Here is a 25,696-nt window from a genome sequence, read left to right on the forward strand (position 1 = left end):
TTGGGTCGGACTGAGTGGGTCTAATTTAAGCGCCCAGCAGGTCCGTGTGGTCTATGGTGTGGCTCTGGTGTTGACGGTGATGTGTGTCTACCAGGTTTTACAATGCGACATCGGACAGTTATTTTACCGATTATGCATTCTCATAGTACCCATGTTTTGTATTGTAAATGCATTTTATTGGCTTTCACTAGTATTTCGAAAAAGTTGGAGCAATACTAGTCTCTATCTGCTGTTCTCTTCGTGTTATGTCGGAGAGATCGCGGCCCAAGTCATGTTGGTCCGAAAGAACACGGGGGTCAGCGGAGAGCCGGACGATGTGTCGTCCATGTATATAATGCAACCGTCTGTGGTGTTGGCTGTACTCATTGCAATCAGTTTTGCTAGTTTATTCTCTTCGTTAGAAACCTTACAAAGCGCTGCTGTCATACTTTTGGTAAGCTTTACACGTTTTCTCGCCTGCACCTCTCTGGTTGACCTCCCCCAGGGCCTGCGGCCGTTCGTCGCTTATTCTTGTGGATTTTGTGGTATCATCGTATCGAAATACTTGGAAACCGTATTTAAAACTACAATAAGCAACAACATGACTCAAGATGGCAAAATTCCTGTCATCAAAAGACGCAGGAGTAGTTCCAGCGCTCATGGATTTTCTGCTCACAAATCTATCAGGCGAACATCTCTACCCGCTTTGATACAAAAACCTCAGGTAAGAAGAATTTCTTTTATTCAACCAAACAACGCAATAACATTCTTCGTTCTTCTCTAGTCACGTCTCTCTTTTCTCATCTTTCACATCTCCAGCCATCTTCTTCAGCTTTCGTCCAACACTTTCAGTTCGCTCTTTCTTTCTTTCTTCTCTCTTTCACCGTCTGTCGCCTTACACACACACACACACGTTTGCCCTTCTCTCTATCCTTGCATTTACACACATACATACATACGTGTGTGTGTGTGTCTCGATCCCTCTCAAAGCTGTTTCCCTTTCACTGTCCTCCCCCTCTCTCTCTCTCTATGTCTCCCTTTCTTCTTCTCTCTATCTGCCTCACTCTGTCTGTTTATTCTTCTCTCTCTCACTTTCTTTCACTCTCCGTCTGTCTGAATGCTTCTCTCTCTCTCTCTCTCTCTCTCTGACCCCTCTCTCAATACTTGTCACTCGCTTTCATCTCTGTCTGTCTCCCTTATTCTCTCTCCCTGTCTTTCTGTCTGCTTCTCTCATTCTTTCCATTCATCTCACTATCATTCTCTGTCTCTCTTTCGCATAATGTCTCTAATTTTTTTTAGCCATTAATTCTTGTATCTTTTCTTATCTATCTCTCTCTATCTTCCTCTTTCTCCCCCCCTCTCTCTCTTCCCTTTCTGTCTCCATCTCTTCGTCCACATCTGTTAATATTTCTAATCACAAATTACATTCACTTATTACAAACATTACAGAACTACTTATTCACCGCCGACACACAAATATCTCGATTACATTTCTTATATTTTTAACCTGCAAACTTTTCTTGTTTTTCTTTCTCGTTAATCCATTTCTTTTTTTAATTTTTTTTATTTCTGTCCTTTTACTCCTTAAAAAACTAAGCCAGTTATCTAGATTTATAGATATAACAACATTATTTCTTAGAAACATCTCAGTGTTGCTATTTCTCGAGTAAAATCTAAAATTCTAATCGATGTTGGCAGCATGTTGTGTTTCTGTTTACGATATGTACAGTCGCGTGTCTAAGTATGGATGAACATTGGTGTCACAAACCTCTTGAACACACTTCAATTAGTGATCCCTCCCTTCCTCTCTACATGTATCGCGGAATAATAAGGATGATGTGTGGGTGTATATATATATCTATATGAGGAGATTTTTGATCCAAAAGCTTCGCAAAGCAATGATACAATAAAGAATTTAATATATTTCAATGTAAAATATAATCATTATTATTTTTCATGTATATCCGACGAGGGAGTTGATGTTTGTACTTGTGTATTCGATGTGTATATTATACGCACGTACGTGCTCATATACACACGTACATACCCGCTCGCCTGTATATATAACGACAGATGCAGGCACACACATACAGACGTGTGTGTACGTACGTATATATATATATATATATATATATATATGCATATATATATATATACACACACACACACACGTATATGATAGTGACGATTAGGTATTTGTAGGTATATACATACGTACATATATGTATATACGTGTATGTGTCCATACTCACATATTATACGTATACATGAAGGTATGTACATACATGTATACGTATAATATGCGTATAGTCACATATTATTTGTATAATATATATACATACATACATCAGTATGTATGTTTATAGTTGTGTACGTATGTATACGCAGATACAAATATGCATGTGTGTATATGTATATAAATGTATGTGTTTGTATGTATATATATATATATATATATATATATATATATATATATATATATATATAGACCATCTTTCGTTTTGACTTGGTGTGTGTGTATATTGCATGTCTATATTTATGTGTGTATATGTATATATGCATAAGTTTATATATATATATATATATATATATATGAAAAATTATGCATATATACATAGATGTGTATGTGTGTATATATACATGTTTGCATATGTAATGTACATGTACCTATATGCGTGTGTATGTATTTACCTCTATGCGTGTGTGTGTGTGTGACTGACTTCCATTTTTCCTGAGCGTCAAACTAATATACCTTGTCTCCATGCCTGTCTCTGTCTTCTGTTCTTTGTGCAATTTTGAACCATATACATACATACATAACGTGTGTGTGTATATATATATATATATATATATATATATATATATATATATACTCGCTGGCACGCACCTGCACACAAGAGGGAACCAGAGACAATTTTTAATGTTCATCAATATTTTATTTTACAAGTAATTTGAAAATGAACAGATAAAAATCAATGCAAAAATAAACCCTGGAAAATTATATACATATGTGTATATGAATCTATATGTGTGTGTGTGTGATATAATAGTATTATGTCATATTAAATGGATACAAGTCACACATGCTGTAATGTCTTAGTGAAGGGACAGATTTGTGAGACTGAGACAAATTCGTCGTTAAAATTAATTAACCTTTTAACCAGTTTCAACTCGAGAGTTGTGGCTATGCTGGGGCACTACCATTAATTTTTTTTTTTCTTTTTATATATTCATTCATTTACATTGAGATCAGACATTCAGTACTACTGTGCAATAGATGCGTAAATAGTTTGAAGTGTGTCTGATGATGATGATGATGATGATGATGATGGTTCTTGTATAAATCAATAGATTCTGGGATTACCTGTCCACAGGAACAGATTCAGAAGAGCAGCAGTATTAGCACTTACTACTATGGTATTTTTTAAGTGATTTTGTCACATATATGTTTATTTGTAACCATCTCTCTCTCTCTCTCTCTCTCTCTCTCTCTATGTCTCTATGCCTCATCATCATCTTCATCTTCATCATGATTTAACGTCCGTTTCCCCTGCTAGCATGGGTTGGACGGTTTGACAGTAGGTGGCAAGGCCAGGAACCACGCCGGGCTCCATCGTCTGTTGGTTTCTACAGCTGGATTCACTTCCCAACACCAACCACTTTACAGAGTGTACTGGGTGCTTTTTACGCAGCACCAGCTATCTATCTGTCTACCTATAGACAGATATGTGTGTGTGTGTATTTATGTATGTGTATATATGTATATGTATGTCTATATATATGGATTTATATGTATGTCTATATATATGGATTTATATGTATGTCTATATATATGGATTTATATGTATGTCTATATACGTATTTATATGTATATGTGTATGTATATATGTGTATATACATATGCATGTATCTAGATATATGTGTGTATATAATGTGGAACAGTGGATCTCGAAGCTCACAAAGCTATTTATATTTGCATGCTGTTGTTTATAGCTTTATCATCCGTTTCAAAATCCAAGAATTATTTCACTTTCTTGCAAAAGTTTTCAAATCCTTATGACATCAGCTGTGTGTGTGCGTGATAGTACACTATTGGTATGTGCATGTATGTATGTATGTACGTACCAAATCCAATATAAACCATAGATCCAACCCAGGGTTGTTTCCAGGTGTGGCACAGGTGTAAAAGAAGAACACAAATGAGGTTTAAAATTTTCTACAGCTGTTTCTGTAGCTTTTTATTGATGCCTTCGTTATGTTATCGAAACAGCTGTTGTAAATTTTAAATCTCATTTGTGTTCTTTATATATATATATATATATATATATATATATATATATATATAGCAATAAGAAAATGGAGGGGATGATGAGGTGGTATTCATCAACTTTTAGACATTATAATGTCTAAAAGTTGATCAATACTACCTCTTGATCCCTTCCATTTTCTTATTGCCTTATAAATTAAGGGTAAAACAACTTTTTACCCTCACCCATTTATTACACTTGGTAATGTAATTGCCATGCAATGAAAAAACAGTAGTATTCTACCAGTAGTATATTGGATAGATATCCCTTAGCTGGTTGGATTCACAACCTCTCACTCTCTTGAAATTATATATATATATGATATAATATAATATTAGGATAAATACCTTATAAGAATTTATCAAGTAGTTAGCGTGAAAAAACCCCATAAGGAAAAAAAAACCATCATTTTTTTCCATAAATATATATATATATATATATATATATATATATATATATATATATATATATATATATATATATTACCTTCGTTTGATTTCTGTAGTAATCACCAGTGTATTTTTGGTGATTTAATAACAAGTTTTGACTGTTATTTCAAGCAGGTAGACATACTTAGTATGTCATTTGATTAATTATATATATATATATATATATATATATATATATATATATATATTACCTTCGTTTGATTTCTGTAGTAATCACCAGTGTATTTTTGGTGATTTAATAACAAGTTTTGACTGTTATTTCAAGCAGGTAGACATACTTAGTATGTCATTTGATTAATTATATATATATATATTCATCCTTTTATCTTTTAATTAGGATGGAAGGGCAGGGCTACCACAATATGTGGGAGGGTTGTGAGAAAATATCCTTAAACCAAATCCCTGTCCCAAAGCATTATAACAGACTGGGCAGCAATTAAAGGCAGTCAATTGCCCATGTGATGGTGTGTTGTGTGGATGTATTTGTTTGCAAAAAGTTCTGCAGAAATTTTGTTTCTTTTCCATGGCACCGCAGTACACTTTTGTAAAGTATTGGTGTTACAAAAGGCATCCAGCTATAGAAATTTTGGTAACACATTGAAATTCTCCAATATCCAAAATTCCAGTTGTCCTTGAAACTATGGATTAATATGATGCAATATATACAGAATTACCATGGATTGCAAGTCATTAGTCTCTCTCCCCAGATCTCAGAGGATGCTTCTCTGCCTTTGGTAGATAGTTAGTGGGTTGTCTTCAATCTGCCCCTCACAGCTCTTGATTCATTCTGTCTTAACTTCTTTGTTGATAATTATTTCTTTTTTTGTATTTTTCTTGCTTTGACTCTCAAACAACAATCACAAGAACAACCCTTTAGCATTCAGGAAAATAATGTTTATGTATTCACATCCTTTTTAATGCATTATTTTATAGCTTTGAGATTTTGATGATGTCATTGTTTATTTTTAAAGTGACACTGTAGGGTAGGTGTGAGCAGTCAGATCTGATCAGTTTGAAAATAAAACAGGCAGAATATTTGGGCTGGATAAGGGGCCAGTTTAAATGCTAATGGGTTAAATGAATTTAAGGTCCTTACAAATGATGAGTTAATGTTTTGCAGAGCACTTGTGGCAATCTGAACAACTGAATCATTCACTGTTTCATAGAAGCCACGAAGACATCAGCAGCTTCACTGAGTTTAAGATTTGCTGAAATTTAGGGTTTCTTCATTTCACCCTCCAGCTTTTTTTCGTTTTTTTCTTTTTATGAAGAGCATATTGAAGCTATCTTGTTTGTTCTCACCAATGAATAAAATCCATCTTCCAAACTAGCATAAATAACATCAGGATAGCTGACAATATTTAGAATATCCGAAGGGAGGCAGAGTGCCAGCAGAATTGTTACCCTCAATGGAAAAATTGCTTGGCAGCATTTCTTCCAACTTTATCTCATGAATTCAAATGCCACTGGAATTGACTTTGCCTTTTTGTCCTTTAGGGATCAATAAAAGTAAGTACCAGTTGAACACTGGGATCAATATAACCAACTTATCCCCACCCACCCCTGAAATTACTGGCCTTGTGCCAAAATTTGAAACCAATATTTAGATCTGAAGACTTTCCAGATGTTGGAAATATGGAAACCTTTCGTAGAATTTCAACTTTTGTAATGCTTTATCATCCTCAAACAACATCCTTACTTTGCGGGTGTTCCAGGATTGTTCTACAAATATCAAATGCTACATCTGGATGAGTCTGTGTAGACTGTTGCATCATTTGATCTCTCTGTCTTTTTAATTCTGATTCTTCATCACTTTTCCATAATGACCATTCTTTCTTCATTTTTGTGAGATTTGGATGACACGTCTATAAATCTGAAGTTGCAGTAATTCCATCCTTGATTAACATTCAGTCCCAGTCCAAGTCCTATTACAATGTTCCACTCTCATCAGTTCCTACCTTAAACTCCTTTTCCACTTCTATAGTCACATCCTCCTCAAACACTCCATTTTCACAAAATCCCCCGCATGCATCACCTCCAGACTCATCTGTTTCCCACTTAAGTGACTTCTCTCTGCACCAGCAGCTCCCAACCAGGCTCTTTGTGACCCTTACAGGTCCATATAACATTTTCTTGTTAAATACACCAAATATTTGAACAGTTTTCTTAATGCAATTCCAAATGATATTTAATTTTAAAAACATGAAAGGATTTTTTAAATCATGGAACGGTTATGAGGGTCCACCTGAGTAAAACAGGAATCATAAGGGGTCCATAGAGAAGAAAAAGGGTTGAGAATCCCTTCTCTCTACCATGACTGAGGTTGCAGCTCTTTAGCTTCCATCCGTGTGGCTTTAGGCATGCATGAAAAGGTAGCTTAGGCAGTACCACCATCTCTTCAGAATATTCCCATAAAAACTGCTGAGGTGAACTCAAGAGTCTGTACTCATTTGTTCATGAATAATGTTGTTAACATTGCTAATTAAATGGTTTCATGGCTGCATGTTGTCAAGTTTGTTTTTAGATCACTTGAATCTTCCTCAGAACCACTTGTATCAAGAAAGGTCTCTATTGTTCTAATATCTTCACCTTTTAGCATTTAAACCAGCCATAGCAGGTTCAAATAGTCTCCATGTCATATGTTCAAACCAGCCAGATTCAGCTTCTCACACCAACCATACAACACCATTCACAAAATAAACGATTGCATCATAGAAATCTTGAAGCTACAAGACAATGCATAATTAATTCAAACCAATTTGAATAAATAAGCATTATGTTTGACACAGGAATCTGAATGCTAATCACTTAACTTCTTTCTTTCTTTCTTTCTTTTTTCTTTTCGGTAATCCTCTCCATCTTGTTTATGTATTTATCAAACCTGTTCAGGGCACACCTTCATATACATAATGATTCTTCATATTTTTGTATTTCCTTGTATTTAGCATCAATTACCTTCCATTCCTCATCCTTGTCCAGCAATGAGTAAAACTCCACGTTTCCTGACTCACCTCCTTTCCAATGATACACATAATCTCAACTGACACAAACAGGATCTTTATCCTCCACTTCTCATAATCCTATTCAGCCAGTTTCTCTACTTCCCTTTTGGCTGTGTCATCATCATTTCTTCCTCTTTCCCATTCTTCACACCCATTCATTTCATATTCCACCATATTATTTCTGCCTGCTTTCTCAGTCTTATCTTTTAAATGAGCAACATTATCTTCTTTATTATCACCACCATCTCCCGATCCAGGAGTTCCTCCATACTCAGCTTATTAAAAAACAGTTGTGTATGTGTATATATGTGGATATGTATGTATATATATATGTGGCCGTTTTCGTGCGGGTGACACGTAAAAGCACCCACTACACTCTCTGAGTGGTTGGCGTTAGGAAGGGCATCCAGCTGTAGAAACTCTGCCAAATTAGATTGGAGCCTGGTGTAGCCATCCGGTTGCACCAGTCCTCAGTCAAATTGTCCAACCCATGCTAGCATGGAAAACGGACGTTAAACGATGATGATGATGATGATGATGATATATATCATGAAGAAGAATGAAGAATTATGCCTCTTCAAAATTTGTTTATTACAATTTTATTGTTCTATATTTAAGAGATGAGGACCTATGTACATTATTTACACTATTTACATTTAATGGATATTTGTCCTTATCATGTTTGTTGTTAACACAACGTTTCGGCTGATATACCCTCCAGCCTTCATCAGGTGTCTTGGGGATATTTCGAACCAGGGTTCTCATTCCTAAGGTATTTTTTGATGTTATTATTCAGGTCACTGCCTGGAATCGAACTCGGAATCTTGGGGTTAGTAGCCCACGCTCTTAACTACTATGCCATATGCCTGCGGGCATATGGCATAGTAGTTCGAAATTTCCCCAAGACACCTCAAGATGGCTGGAGAGTATATCAGCCAAAACGTTCTGTTAACAACAAACAAGATGAGGACAAATATCTGTCAAATGTGAACAATATAAATAATGTACAGTTTTATTCTCATTATGTTCCAATTTAACACATGTTTCTACTGGACAGGTGTTCTAATATCCTTTCATGTAGCATTCATGTACATGTAGCTGATTCGGTTGTAGTGCATATGCATGTAAGGTAGACATTCCTATGCAGCTTTGTTGAAGGGTTTACCCACGTGAGTGGGTGAATGATTCTGCATGTTCCCTATCATTCGATGTGGTTGGCCAGATCTGGATTATATCAGAGTACCAATAAGGTACCTGTCCAGATTCCAAATACCTATTCCTTTACATTTTATATACATATCATCTTCATCGTCATCATCATTTAACGTCCGGTCTCCATGCTGGCATGGATTAGGATGAATTGACATGAAGGTGACTAGCATGGATATGTGTGTGTGTGTGTGTGTGTGTGTGTATACAAATATATAACCACACGCACATACATACATGCACATACACGCACATACATACACGCACATACATACATGTGCATTTACATTTGTGTATTCATATGTATATACCTATAGAAATATGTTTTGACTGGCTCCTGTGCCGGTGGCACGTAAAAGCACCATCCAAACGTGGCCGATGCCAGCCCCCTCTGGCCCCTGTGCCGGTAGTATGTAAAAAGCACCCATTACACTCTTAGAGTGGTTGGCGTTAGGAAGGGCATCCAGCTGTAGAAACGCTGCCATATCAGATTGGGGCCTGGTGCAGCCTCCTGGCTTCACAAACCCCCAGTCGAACTGTCCAACCCATGCCAGCATGGAAAATGGACGTTAAATGATGATGATGATGTGTGTGTGGTTGTTTACATACATGCACATACACATGCACTCAGTTTTCAAAAGTATATACAACAGCCTCAAAATCCCATTTTATCTGTCCGGACATTACTCATTAGTTGCATGCTCAAACGGGTTAAATCATTAAAACCTGTACAAGTTTACTAAATACTAGATTAAGTATTTAAATGCCTCAATTGACATTATTTTTTGTTTCCAGAAATAATTTTTTCAAAAATAATGCTGTCTATTTACTATTAAGATGTCTCTGTATATATATATATATATATATATATATATATATGTGTGTATATATATATATATATATATATATACACATGCACACATGCATGTGTGTGTGTGCACATCATATTGTTCTTGATTGTTTTAGCTTCCTCTTTTCCATGCCTGTCTGAGGCAGATTTTTTGTGGCCAGATGTCTTCCTTGTCACCAACCTTCACACATTTCAAAGCTTGGTAATAATTGCCAGTGGCCTCACTTGTTTTTGTGGAATATTGGAAATGAATGCCTCTGCTTGTATGACAGGGACACTTGTTTAGAGCTATGAACACAAGGACACAAACATACACACACTTATACATACATACATACATATATGTATCTCGTTCAGAGATTTAACATTACATATATATAATTATATATATATATATATATATATATATATACATGATAGGCTTCTTTCAGTTTCTATCTTCCAAATCTACTCAAAGCTTTGGTTAGCCAAGGACTTAGTACAGGGCACTTTCCCAAGGTGCCATACTGTGGAACTGAACCTCATTCTTGTGCCTGTGTATATAACACACACAGATATAAGTGTGATTATATATATATATGTATTTTTATATATAGTGCTATACAAATTACACAACATTTACTTAGCATTTGGAATTCCATGTTTAGCCTTGTATATCAAAAGAGAAAAGTGTGAAGAGAACTTGTGTCCAAGTTTCCTTTCAGTTGTCTCCGTGGTTGGAAGGTAAGATCACAAAATAGATACTGAAAGAGAGAAATGAACCACACAAGAGAATTGGTTTATAAACTGTTTATGTCATCTGACATCTTTCAGTGATGGTAATGAGTGAATCATATAATCTGTGTGAGGTACATTTTCTCAGTCTTCATCCAAAATTCGTACCCCATTGCATAAGTCAGCCATTTTACTGACTGAGACATGTATAAGGTGATGTAAATATATAATCTATGAACTAACTGTCCAGTTTTCGTACATACATACCTGTCATTTTATTTAAAAAATCGAAAATTAACCTTCTTCCCAACTCTTTATAAAAAGGTGTACTGATGGAATATCCCAGTGAAGACCTGAATAAAATGTAAGCACAACAGACCTGATATAGTGATTTGGGATGGAGAAGAGAAACTGTGCACAGTTGTGGAAATTAGCTGCCCAGCGGATGTTAACATAAAGCTGAAGATCAATGAAAAAGAGAACGCCTATGCTGAACTATTGAGAAATCTGCAGTTACTCTATCCAGATTACAAGTTCAGGTTTCTACCTGTAATTATTTGGGCATTGGGATATGCAACACACTACCTAAATTCCAATCTTGAGCAATTAGGTTTCTCAAAACCAGAAAGGAGATTGCTGATTCGAAGACTACAGATCCAATCCACCACTGGAACTGTAAAAATCTGTAAAAGTTTCCAGAAGTTTATCATTTAAATATATATGAACATGTCTAGATATGCAACTATATGCATGAGAATGCATACATACATGCATGCATACATACATCATGCATACATACATACATGCATGCATGCATACATAGTTTATAAAATGCTGAAAACAGCTATGGTATTTTATGCTTTATAATACTTAAACAGATTTCAGCAAATTGCTGCACAGTTCCACAATCGCTTGTTCAAACATTATGTAATCTTGATGATGCACTTATTCGATGTTTAGCAAAAAGTGCCCTATGTGTTTCCTATATTTTATCATTACTAGCATATGGCTTATATTCCATACACTGGCCAATCCTGCTTGATATCAGTTTGATGCCCTGCATCATACTGTACAGGATATGGTAGTGGAGTGTGGCACCTTCTACTGAGCCTGATCTTTGGTTGTCTGGTGCACTTCATAGCGCATATATATCATAACATGCCTTTCAAAGCTCCCAAATATTATTGGTTTCTTTTTGTAGATTTATATCTGCGTAAATGTGCAAACGTAATCATCATCATCATCATCATCATCATCCCTCTATGTCCCCTGCTGGCGTGGGTTGGATGGGTTGACAGCAGGTGGTAAGGAGCTGCTCCACGTTCCAGAGTGTCTGCTTCGACATGGATTCTACTGCTGGATGCCCTTCCTGATGCCAACCACGTTACAAAGTGGACTGGGTGCTTTTTACATGGCACCAGTACTGACAGGGGCACCAATTACTTTGCAAGCCTCATATATAATTGTAGAAATGTATGTATTTATGCATTTATCTGTTGTGTGTGTGTGTGTGTGTGTGTGTGTGTGTGTATATATATGAGAGATAGATAGATAGATTATGCAATTAAACGAACATATGGATGTTTCTTTGTTCAAATCCACCCGAGAGTCTATTGCATTTGTGTGTGTATGCATGTGTAGCTAGGTATGTGTATGTATTTGTGTGTTGGTATGTGTGTATATATGCAATCTGTATTATATATGCATTGCTACGTTATGCTTTATTGCTTTGACAAAATGCTTTGAGGTACCTCCTCTAACTCTAATTCTGCCGAGGAATAAAGTACCGGTCAAATACTGGGGTCGTGTAAGCGAATAAACCCCTCCTCTCCATGCCGCTAACCTTGTAAATTAGATATAACTGCTGTTGATGCTGCTCCCTGAATTCATTATTATTGTAATGGCTCTGTCTCATCACCGTTGCCATTTAGTTCTGAGTTCGTCTTCATCTCTTTCGTGTTTAGTTCATCAAAAATATTATTTTAGGGTCCAACTAGTGTATTATATACGCGTGTTTTTCTTAATGTGTGTGTGTGTGTAAGCATAAGATGTTGTACACAAAGACGACATGTATGTGTACGTGTGTATATATATATATATACATATATACACACACACACACACACAGAGAAAATTGCGCAGGAGGACAAAGATGGGAAAAATCACACATAAGTCGGGACATCCTTCGTCAGTTATCTTCTAAAACTCATTACAATTTTGCGATATATATATATATATATATATATATATATATATATATATTCTCTCACCTCTGCGACTATCTAGCATATACCGGTGCTTACACCTATCAAATATTCCCTCTGAACTTGCAGTATCTACGTGATATATATATATATATATATATATATATATATATATATATATATATATATATATATGCTCGCTTGGGTATCTATCTATCTATCTGTCTGTCTGTCTGTCTTTTAATACACACACACACACACACACATCCGTATGTTCATTTATAATTAGACGCTCTGTTCAGATGTACATCACCGGCAGTGGCTCCATTCTACATGCAGGGTAATTAAATAGTACGTATGCACATACGCATACGTACGCTCACATGCACGTGCATGTACACGTGCATACAACACACACACACACACATAATTGGCAGAAGTTACAGAGTGACTCAAGGACCGAGAGTCTCGTGCGTTGGCTCTTTGGTAAGTGCCAACGTACATAACTCTCAGCCCTGAAGTCACTCTCTAACTTCTGCCAATTATTATTATAATAGTAAATAATGTGTGTGTGTGTGTGTCTGTAAGCGTGTATGTACCTATAAATGATGTATAATTTCGGTGCGAATGCTTGTTTTTTTCTTTTATACATCGCCGTTTTTACAATCCTGTAAATAAGAATAAGCTTAAAGCTTATGGCGTTCACCATGCAATGACCGAGGAAAATAGTCTAATAAAGGGGCATAGAAGCCCTCGACAGAAAAAGAAGGCTTTTCTATCCGCGTGGGAGTCGAACCCACATCCATTTGTTAAAGCGACGAAGTGTGTTACCTATATAATTTATAATATATACTCATGCTTTGACTTCTGTTTTACCTGTTTGCATCACCAGCCTATATATATATATATATATATATATATATATATATATATATATATATATATATATATATATACACACGCATACATACATGCATACGTGTGTGTGTGTGTGTGAGATACTCTTTATAAATAGCTTTATATTTGCCTCCTCCAGTTGTGAGTAGCGCTGACTGAAGGCTGTGCAAATGAATTCTTTGCTGGAGTCTGTCTGACTGTCTGTCTTTTTCACCCTCCCCTCCCCCCTCTCTCTTTCTCTCACGCAAACAAACCTTAAGATGTTTTCTGTTGATACACCTTCACTTTGATGATGTTTCTACGCACATTACGACTAGTCTATGTACACACACATACACATATACGCACACTTGTATTCTCATATATATATATATATACTATTGGCTGGTTTTTTGTTATTATTTTTGTTTGTTTGTTGTATAAAAAGAAGCAATTTCTCAAAATCGAAACTAGATCTCGCCTCTTTTTGACGCTCCTCATTCACAATGTATGAATGGGTATGTGTGTATGTGGGAGAGAAGGAGTGAGTGGTATACGCGGAAATTTCTGTCTGAGCTTGCATATATATATATATATATATATAATAATAATAATAATAATAATATTAGGGACAAAATCCAAAATTACAGGTAAAAACTCAATTAAAATCAATTTATAAAAAATTAAAATTAAATTGAGCTTTATAGATAAAATATATATAAAATATATAGTTTTAGGGAAAATAACCAAGTTTCAAGAACTCATCGATGAAAATCCACTATCACATATAGAAAAATTAATAATTAAAAGCACAATAAATGAGTATAATATAAAGTAAAGTAAATATCATAAGATAAATATAATATAATATAAATATAATATATATTATATTTATATTTCGGAGATGCACTTGCATAGCAAGTGACCTGATCTGAGATCGTGTGCTGGAACGAAAACAATTGCAGCGTGGAAGGTGTTTATAAGCCATTTAAAATAACACACAAAAACCGTTAGATTCACTTCAACATTTAAATTTAATTTGTCAAAATATTTCCGTCGCTTTGAGACCGCGACCTGTTCACTCACAAAATTCTGTGCATATTATATTATATTTATCTTATGATATTTACTTTACTTTATATTATACTCATTTATTGTGCTTTTAATTATTAATTTTTCTATATGTGATAGTGGATTTTCATCGATGAGTTCTTGAAACTTGGTTATTTTCCCTAAAACTATATATATGCGTATACACGCGCGCGCGCATATGGATGCATGGATGCGTGTATTATTCCGTATGTCTGCAGATGTGTGTGCATGCTTGAGACTTGTTTGAACTCTAAACAAAGCCGTTCACCGCATTTTGCCATGGAGAACATTCTCAGACAAATAGGTCTATATCCGAGGGTGAGTCAGAAAGTAATGCCATTTTGTTTGGGACAGGTTTAATTACCAACACAGGAACATGTATCATACATCAAAATGAAGCTGGTCCTCTGTGGATCACATCCCTACTTCTCAACATAGTCACCGTTCCTCTCAATAGCAATGTTCCACCTTCGAATGAGAGCATGTATCCCTGCCCCGTAAAATTCTGTTGACTGTTCTTTGAGTCACTTCTTCACTACAGTTTTCACTTCCTCGTCACTGGAATAATATTTGCCTCTCAGACCCTCTTTCGTGGGGCCGAAGAGATGATAGTCTGAAGGCGCTAAATCTGGTGAGTGTGGAGGTAGTGAAGCAGTGACTCAAAGAACCTGTTTACGTTTGTCACACACTGTCACACCTATCTGTCTGTCTGCCTGTCTATATACATGCGTGCATGGCTTGGATAAAATAATCAAAACACACGATTTAAAAAGGAGTTGGTCCTCTTTGACATCAATCACAGTTTTCATATGTCAAGAATTTGGTTCGTTACTGGTTCTGAATAGTCGTTAGAAGAAAATTGAGCCATTCTTCCAGAAAGACCTGCTTTATCTCTTTCGGCAACAGTGGCAGAGGGAAGCAGCTCCTCACTTGCTGCTCCAAAATGCACCATAAACGCTCGATTATATTGAGATCCAGTGATTGTGTGGGCCAATCCAAGCGGTCTACTTTACTTTCGCGCTCCTCCTTCCAATTTTGAACAACATTAGTCATGTGAATCAGTGTATTATCGTCCTGGACGATTGCGCTTCTATCCGGGAAGAATGTTTGTACCATAGGACGAACAGGATCAGTCGAAATATTCAGATAATCCTTGGTATTAACTCTGCCCTGTAGAACAATTAAAGGACCAAGAGAATTCTATGATATGGCTATCCAAATCTGTATAGAACCACTTCCATCTTTCGCAGTAAGGGTTGACGGCTTCTTTGGCTATCTCCAAACGTAAACTCGCCCCGAAATGAGAGAAAGGGTGAATGCTGACTGCTCAGAGAACATGACATTGTCCTATTGAGCTGTTGATAGTCTACACCAGTGGTTCTCAACCGGCGTCCATATGACCCTTTCGGGTCCATATAAGAACTTGCTGTTTCTATTTATGTACAATAATTTGGTTATATTTCTGCAAGACAAAATATTTTGATTTTTTTTCAACAATTATACAGAAAGACTTTGTGTGCGTCTATGTGCGTGTGTGTGTGTATACACATCGAATAAAAGCACGTGGTTTAGTGGTTAGGGCATTCGGCTCACGATCGTAAGGTCGTGAGTTCAATTCCCAGCGACGCGTTGTCTCCTTGAGCAAGACACTTTATTTCACGTTGCTCCAGTCCACTCAGCTGGCAAAAATTAGTAGGACCTGTATTTCAAAGGGCCAGCCTTGTCACACTCTGTGTCACGCTGAATCTCCCTGAGAACTGCGTTAAGGGCACACGTGTCTGTGGAGTACTCAGCCACTTGCACGTTAATTTCACGAGCAGTTTGTTCCGTTGATCGGATCAACTGGAACCCTCGTCGTCGTAACCGACGGAGTGCTCCTTTTTATACATCGAATGACCATGGGAACCCAGTAGAGTAAAACAGGAATCAAACGGGGTCCATAGGCAAAATCGGGTTAAAACCCACTGGTCTAGACCCCGTTTTTTCCACTTTATCAAAGTTGATGGGGAGAATAGGAGAGTTTTATCAATTACAATCCTCCCGTGGTATCCAACTTTATGAAGCTCACGACATGAGATTGGCAAGCTGGGGACTCGGCTCTCCACTCACTTTTACTTTCATAGTTGTTGTTTTTTTGTTGGTGGGAGTTGCAATAGGTTTCCCTGTTCTGTGATCTTTTTCTGTAAGAGCTGGTTTTTACCTTGGTTTTCAAATGTCAGCATGATTTTAGTAACTGTACTTCTTTGAAACAATCAATTCAACCGTTTTATTAGCTGAATCTCCGGCCATCTTTGTTTGTTCCAACGATTTGTCCTCTTTGAGATCGGTCACTGAAGTACAAAGCATACATAATGCATAAATAACAACAGACGTATGCAAACTGGAACAGTTCTGAAATTGTCGTATTGCCAATAGAAAACCATAAATAACAAGTGTTGTCTCCATTATTTGTCCAACCCCTGTACATAGGAAAGTAATTTTCGTGTTGTTTTGCTGTTCAGAAGAATATACGTGTGTGTGTATGTGTGTGTATACACACAAGATAACCAGCCGATAACATAATATGTATGGAGATCTGTTCGCAGTCGTCATCATCATCTGTCAACACTGTAAAGCTCAGTAAAGAATGCACACACACACACACACACGCTGCTTGTGTTTTTGTCTAATAAACACTCGTGACTTGAAGTTTTTATTTATTTATTTATTTACTCAGACATTTCGTTTTGATTATAACATGAACTATTGAAAACCAAATCGCTGCTCTCTCTCTCTCTCTCTCTCTCTCTCTCTCTCTCTCTCTTTCTTTCTTTCTCCTCCTCTCACCTCCTCTTCTCTTGTTTCTTTTCCTTCTCTCTTCTGTCTCACCCCCTCTCTCTAACATGATGCTATAGAAAAGGTTTCCTTTTGTCAACCGACCTTACTCTTCTGGCTACATTCTCTCCAAGAGTTGATACATGCATTCTCACACATGTTCACGCATGCATACACACACACACACACACACACACACACACACACACACACACACACATATATACACACATACATACACACCCATACATATACACACACGTACATGAATACATACACACACATACATACCTATGCAGTTACATGTGAACACATACGCACGCACACACAGTCCATTCCTAAACATGTAATTATTAAGATGTAGGCACAGGCATGGCTGTATGGTAAACAGCTTGCCTCCTAATCACGTGGCCATTGCATGGAACCTTGAGGCAAGTGTCCCCTACGATGACCTCAGACTGACCAAAGCCTTTTGAGTGGATTTGGTAGACAGAAACTGAAAGAAGCCCGCCGTATATATTATAGCAGTTCAGCAAAAGAGACCGATAGAATAGTACTAGGCTTTAAAAAATTACTGGGGTCAATTTGTTGACTAAAATTCTTCCAGGCAGTGCTCCAGCATGGCCACAGTCTAATTAATGAAACAAGTAAAAGGTAAAAGATATCTCCAGTTAACCTACAACTGGCTGAGTACTCCACAAATACATGTACCCTTAATGTAGTTCTCCGAGAGATTCAGCATGACACAGAAAGTGGCAAGGTTGGCCTCTTTGAATTACAGGTACAACTCATTTTGAGCAGCGGAGTGGACTGGAGCAATGTGAACTAAAGTGTATTGCTGCCAGGAATCGAACTCACGTCCACACAATCCTAAGCCAAATATCCTATCCACAAAGCCACCTGTTTTAATTAGTAGCACATGTTTCACTCCTTACCTGTCAGAAACTTTGTGGTGTGCCAGTGAACCCATCCTCTTAGGCAAGGCTCTCCACCCCCAACTAAGCAAAACCTCACTCCCAAGTAATTTTGCCATAACTGTGCTGCAGGAATTAAGGTCAAACCACACCTTACAAAACTTGGCCCAACCCCCCACCCTTATTGACAGTAGCGTGGGATTTGTGAGAGATTTGGCTGCTATTTCTGTTGAGTCAAAGTTAACGTGGTGGAAACTCAGGAGGTTCCAAAGAATGTTAAAACTCTACAAAATAGTTTGGCAACCTTGTTGGGTTTGGAACTGAATATCATAAGAATTATAAGTCTGTGAATGCCCTGAAACGTATATGTATGTATACATACAAGTGTGTATATGTAGTTGTATGTATATGCGTGTGTGTGTGTGTGCGTGTATGTATCCACCTACACAAGCTGAATGACTCGTACTCAGCACCACGTCTTCTACAAGACCATCCAAGATGCCCACCTCTCAACATAAGACTCTCCTTAAACACTTCCATTTCCTAAACTGCAGCCAATCCTTTTGGTGCTTTACCAAAACGGTTTCTACTCACTCTGTGGAATCTAACCATCCCTTCATTTCTAAATGTTGATGGTTCAGTGAACCGTACTCACACAGGAAAAGCATCCACTTTCACTGCCTTTTGCGCATCCAGCCTGACACAAGCTAAATACCCATCTAAACCTATCCCTTTTTATTCCACCAGCTTCACTGCCACACACACACACGCACGCACACACACACACACACACACACACACACACACACACACACACACACACACACACACACACACACACACACACACACGCATGATACTACTACTTTCAGTCATTTGAATCCAACAAAACCACCAGTCTCAACCATCTTCCTTCCATTTCTGTTAAACAAGGCTTCACACAGCTACAGACTCCCTACTCTCACTAGTCCTCTGTTCCATTGAGAACACCTACAAAATGTACATTATTTACATTATTTACATTTGACAGATATTTGTCCTCATCTTGTTTGTTGTTAACACAACGTTTCGGCTGATATACCCTCCAGCCTTCATCAGGTGTCTTGGGGAAATTTTGAACCTGGGTTCTCATTCCTAAGGTATTTTTCAATGTTATTATTATTATTTAGGTCACTGCCTGGAATTGAACTCGGAATCTTGGGGTTAGTAGCCTGTACTCTTAACCACTAGTGTTAACAACAAACAAGATGAGGACAAATATCCGTCAAATAATGTAAATAATGTACATAATTCCTCATCTCTTGAATATGGAACTGTATTATGTACAAAATGTGTTTCGATCTATTGGGCCTTCACAATATCATGGGTACCAGTCATACATCAAGGGTACAGTAAGGACTTCCAAAATGTCCGTTATTTGTGATGTTGATGTTGTTGTTGGATGAAGAATGAAACCTTAAGCAAGTAAGCAAACTTCCTACCATTGTTCGACATAGAAAAGTCTTTAATTAATTATTCTGCTTTAGCAGTTTAGCATCTCCCAAAACATTGACTCTCCCCCTCCACCCCACCCACCCCCACCTCCACCGCTTTCAACATTCTGGCATCAGCTGAAAGGCTGTTAGAGAACCCCCCTCCCCCAACAGAACAATGGTTTATTCTTCAGGCCTAGTCTCTAGTTGTTGTTTACAAATCACTAAAAGTCGAGAGAATGATAGCAAAATATGTTTTTAGTTCAATATTGATTGCTTTGAATTTCTTACATGTGTGTAGGTATGTGTGTGTGTGTGTGTTGGTATATGCATATATTTGTATGTATCTGCTTCATGTGTAGGTATGTATATATGTACCATGTGTGGGAGGGTGTATCCGTTATGTGTGTGTGTGTGTGTGTTTCATATTTCCATGTGTGTATGTTTGCATTACATGTGAATGTATGGTTATTATGTATGTATGTATGTGTTATATGTGTGGGTATGTCTCACAGCATGTCTATTCGTTGTAGTGCTCCAGCATGACCACAACTTAGTATCTTTTACCTTTTACTTGTTTCAGTCATTAGACTGTGGCCATACTGGGGCACCATCTTAGAGAATTTTGGCTAAATAGACCCCCCCCCCCTAATATTTGTCTTTTTTTTCTTTAACCCTGCTGCTTCTTCTATCAGTATCTTTTGCCGAACCACTAAGTTATGGGGATGTAAGCACATCAGCACTGCTTGTCAAGCAGTAGTGGAGGACAAACTCAGAAACAAAGACACACACACACACACACACACACACACACACACACACACACACGCAAGGCACAGGCATGGTTGTGTGGTAAGAAGCTTACTTCCCACAAAAAAGAATGGGACAGTGCCGGCGGTTTGCAATGCACTGTCGGCATATCCTGAGGCCTCGTCAGTGGGATTTGTGCCACCGACAGAGGAAGCTGTGGCCCCTGCCAGTGAAAATAATGAAGAATATGTGGTCTTCTATCTCAAGGGAGGGGCTGTAGAGAACTTTGTAAATAGATTTGAAGGTCAGGAACTGGTGGTCCTGACCTGCATTGATAGTCCATATTGGCCTCCGCAGGTGGCTGCGGAGGTCATGGAAGAGCACAATAAAGTGATGGTATGTTGTCAACTTAATGTGACAGTCTCATGAAAGGGAAGAATGCTACTGTTATTTAGCCCTAGGAAACACAGTTCCCTGTTGGACTTGACACATTTCCTTTGTCCTCATATTTTCAATGTGGAGACAAGTACCTCCACCCAGCAAAGCCAGCATCCAGAGACTCTGAAACTAATCCCTGGATGCTGGCTTTGGTGGCTGCTGGTGCTTCTCTCAACAAGCAACAATCTTCTGTCTTTTATTTCTCTTCAGAGTTTTCCTTTCTGTGTTTTTTTTCTACATCTTTTCATCGTTTTTCCTGTCAACAAACTAATGAAGATCCATGGAGATTTTTTTGGTTTTGCTTTGTTATTACGTTTTTTTTTCCTTTTATTGAGACTTCATAATAGTCTGAGCAGCTTCCTGAAGAAACATTGTTAAGAGCCTTAGTCTCTCTCCTCTCTCCACACCCCCCACATACACTCTCTCTCTTTCTCTCTCCCTCTCCCCCTCTGGAACAGTGTCAAGACCATAAAACATTATATTAGTTTTGTTGTTCATTAAATTCCCATCCATTCTGAATTCTTACTTATTTTTCACTCCACAACGAAAAGAAGCTGAAATCCCTCTTCCTGCTGTCTCTAATCTTTGTTCTTATTATTCCATGTGTGTGTGTGTATAAATGTGTATCAATACACACACACACACACACACACACACACACACACACACACACTGGAGCATCATTTCCATGTCAGCTTTTCTCCATGCTTATTATTTATATAAGTTGGCTGAAGCGGAGACGGTGTTTGATGGCCAGGTGCCCTCCCTGCTCCTAATCATCACCTGTTTCTCAAGCAAGATGTTATCATTCCAGTTTTCTCATGTTGAAACTATCAAAGCTACAGGAGGAGATGTAAATTCTAGATTTGATAAATAAGATTTCAGTAAAAACCTTGTAGAATGCTATGCAAAGCTCATCCACAGCTATTGGCTACCTGATGTCATCATACGGTGGGAAAATGTGTCAAAACAATTGTAATGATTTTCATTAAAGAATGTCATTCATTCCATTTTCTATTATTTGTCTGTTTATATAAATTCTAGATTTGGCTATTTCATTTAAACTCTTTTTAATTGGTACAATATGCTGTCAGTAAATTTTATTCAATAACGTCCAATGTAATTCTAATTTCTTTACATGTGGTCTTTCATCTTACATTCACTTCAGTGTTATATTCCTACAATGTTTTAAAAGTGGAGAGGTTATGGATCTAATTCGGTTTATTTCTGTTTCAAAAATGGTTAGTTGTCAAGTTACTTTAGCTTGTCAGATTTTTACTTCGAACTTTGATGTCATTTAGATTTTTGAAACGGTAAACAAAGCTATTCCTGATTGTCTTTTATAGTATTTTTATAGAATGTGTGTTGGATATCTCTTTACTTTGAAGCCTTCTAGTAAGAATAGCCTCTTCTTTTAATTTTGTAAAGTTTGTCTTATGTTTAATTGTGTGTGTATGTGTGTGTGTGTGATCATCATTTGATATTTATTTTCCATGCTGGCATGGGTTGGATATACGTGTGTGTGTGTGTGTATGTGTGTGAAATTAAAAAAACTAGACCAAAATTATCCATGCAAATATTTTGAAAATGAAACTGACGAAATAGAGAATGCAGAGAAAATTATGATAAGCACTATTGAAAAATCAGGCTAATGTTTATTTCTTTATTGCCCACAGGGGGCTAAACATAGAGGGGACAAACAAGGACAGACAGGGATTAAATCGATTGCATCAACCCCAGTGTGTAACTGGTATTTGTTTAATCGACCCCAAAAGGATGAAAAGCAAAGTCGACCTCAGTGAAATTTGAACTCAGAAGGTAAAAGACAGACGAAATACTAATAAGCATTTCGCCTGGTGTGCTAATGATTCCGCCAGCTGGCTGCCTAATATTAAAACCCTTTTGATACCAACTCATTTGAGACTAGCCCTGATTTTTGGATACAAATTTCCTGCTTCAAGTGATTTGGGTTTAAAACCTTCAATCAAAAATCTATGCTGTTTCAGACAAAGTTATAATGACTAAATCTCTTCATTTTTTTTTTTCATAATTAAAATGAAGGTGACAAGGGTTGGAACCTGAATTTGACGTGGCAAATTAGTTAATCTGTATATAATACTTAATGCAAATATATCACAGCAAACTGAATCAACTGTGGTTTTCATCAGGAAATGAGATTATCTCTTATGGGCATACTCTTTGTGTGTGTGTGTGTGTGTGTGTGTGTGCGTGTGTGTGCACCACACTGACCATAACTGTATCTTCTCTCTACGTTTCATCTTTTCTACCCCTGTTTATTCCCCTTATCATAGAAATCCCCCCTCTCCCTGCTTTTCATTTCTTCTTCTCTATTTCTGCTCCTCCTTCCTATGCCATTTTTATACCTTCCCTCTCCCTACCTTTTGTTTTTATTCTTCTGCCTCTCTCCCTTCAACCTTTAAATCTCTCACACAGACTACTTTTGCCACTTTTCTCTTGATGAGGGAAGCTGAACTTGTGGTAATATCTCTGTGTGACTGGTTGCATCCCCAACACTCTTTGCACATTTCATCTGTAAATTATAAGCATTATGATTATTACATAAATCCAGGCCTCTTGAAACAGCTGTCCAGTTAAGAAATCGTCTATTTTCTTCTTAATATTCTGTAGTTCTTATTCATACATGTATGAGTTTATCTTTTTGAATATATGTAGATATACGTGTTTGTGTGTAAATGTATATGTTGGGCCTAATTGTGTTTACCTGCATCATTACCTCTTCCTCTCTCTCTCTCTCTCTCTCTCTCTCATAAATGGTTCGTCCATTTATACATAGTAACAACATGAAAGTGCTTGGATTATCGGTTAGAGTATTCAGCTCACAATCGTAATGTCGTGAGTTCAATTCCCGGAGGTGTGTTGTGTCTCTTGAGCAAGACACTTTATTTCACATTGCTCCAGTTTGCTGACAAAAATGTGTTATACTTGTAATTCGAAGGTCCATCCTCGTTGCATTCTGTGCCACACTGAATCTCCTTGAGAACTACGTTAAAGGTACACGTGTTTGTGGAGAACTCAGCCACTTGCATGTTAATTTCACGATGAGGCTGTTCTGTTGATTGGATCAACTGGAACGCTCATCGTCGTAACCGACGGAGCGTCAGTCAGTCACATAGTAACACCCGAATAACTCTGCTCCAAGCAGAAGAGTCTCCATAGCAGGTTATGAGAAATGCTCAAAATAAATCTTCCACCATTAACACTCATCTCTCTTACTTTCTTTCTCTCTCACTCACACTAAACCCTTAAGAAGGCGAGGACCGATGTCCCACCAAATATTCTGTACCACTCAGAGCACTTTACAGCACTCTAATGCGCCAGTAGGCGACGTTCCATCCATGACGTACACTCACTTCAAGATTTCAGGTACGAGCTGAAGGAATGTTTTCCACACACAAGAGTGCTTCGTCGACTTCCCTTTGCAGAACAACAGTCAAACGGGAAGGTTTGCTAATTGATGCAATGTGTTTGTAGTCAAAAGCGAGATTGTTTGAAGTAAAGCTTTGTCTGTGGAGGGCAGCGGGCATGGCATTGACAGTGTGACGTTTGGTGTTGCTGGTAATGTGTATGTGTCTGTTTACCACCAGGTGCCTGGTCTTTGTAGTGCAGATTTATGGTGATCAGAGTTGATGAAACTGTTGTTAGCTTTATTGACATAACTTTTGAAGGTTTGCCTTCAGTTAAATACTCCTACAATAACTTTGGTATTCGTTAGTCCTATAATAATCTTGGGAAAGCAGTTGTTTACTTTCCTGTGTGTGTGTGCGTGTCAGTATACGTGTGCAGAATTATCAGATCGTACACACACATACGTACATACACGCATGAATGCTAGCATGCATACATACGTACATGCCTACATACATACGTACATGCATGCATATATATGTACATGCATAGATACATATGTACATGCATGCATACGTACATACATACGTATACATATGTATACTTAAATGCAATCAGAAGGGCGTACTTGAAATATTTACAACAGAAACCGGAACAAATGCCATAATAGCAACTATAGGAGCACTCCGTCAGTTACGACGACGAGGGCCCCAGCTGATACGATCAACGAAACAGCTTCCTCGTGAAATTAACGTGCAAGTGGCTGAGCATTCTACAGACACGTGTCCCCACAACGTAGTTCTCAGCGTGACACAGAGTGTGACAAGGCCAGCTCTTTGAAATACAGGTACTTCTCATTTTTTTTGCCAGCTGAGTGGACTGGAGCAACGTGAAATAAAGTGTCTTGCTCAAGAACACAATGCGCCGCCGGGAATCGAACTCACGACCTTACGATCGTGAGCCGAATGCCCTGACCACTCAGCCACGCGCCTTCACTAATAGCAGCAATGAATAATTATATATACGTCATCTCTGTGTGTGTGTGTGTGTGTGTGTGTGTGTGTGTGTGTGTGTGTGTGTGTGTGTGTGTGTGTGTGTGCACAGGCGTGTGGCCAAGTGATTGGGTATGGTACACTCATGATTGTGAGATTGTGGTTTCGATTCCCGGACCAGACTGCGTGTTCTGGTCTTGAGCAAAACTCTTCATTCACGTTGCTTCAATCCACTCAGTTGTGAATG

General features: G+C 37.7%; 1 protein-coding gene across 2 annotated transcripts in view; it reads left to right on the forward strand.

Annotated features, from left to right (window-relative positions):
* LOC106871093 (cGMP-inhibited 3',5'-cyclic phosphodiesterase 3A) overlaps positions 1-25,696 on the forward strand; it is a 278,668-nt gene that overhangs the window by 166 nt on the left and 252,806 nt on the right. For both annotated transcript variants that reach the window (XM_014917386.3, XM_052965806.2), the window contains exon 1: positions 1-703. This exon is cut by the window's left edge and continues 166 nt beyond it. In XM_014917386.3, the coding sequence (XP_014772872.1) occupies positions 1-703 (703 nt within the window). The remainder of the gene's footprint in view (positions 704-25,696) is intronic.

This window comes from Octopus bimaculoides, chromosome 2 (assembly GCF_046866305.1).
Source record: "Octopus bimaculoides isolate indiv1 chromosome 2, ASM4686630v1, whole genome shotgun sequence".
NCBI classification, from domain to species: domain Eukaryota; kingdom Metazoa; phylum Mollusca; class Cephalopoda; order Octopoda; family Octopodidae; genus Octopus; species Octopus bimaculoides.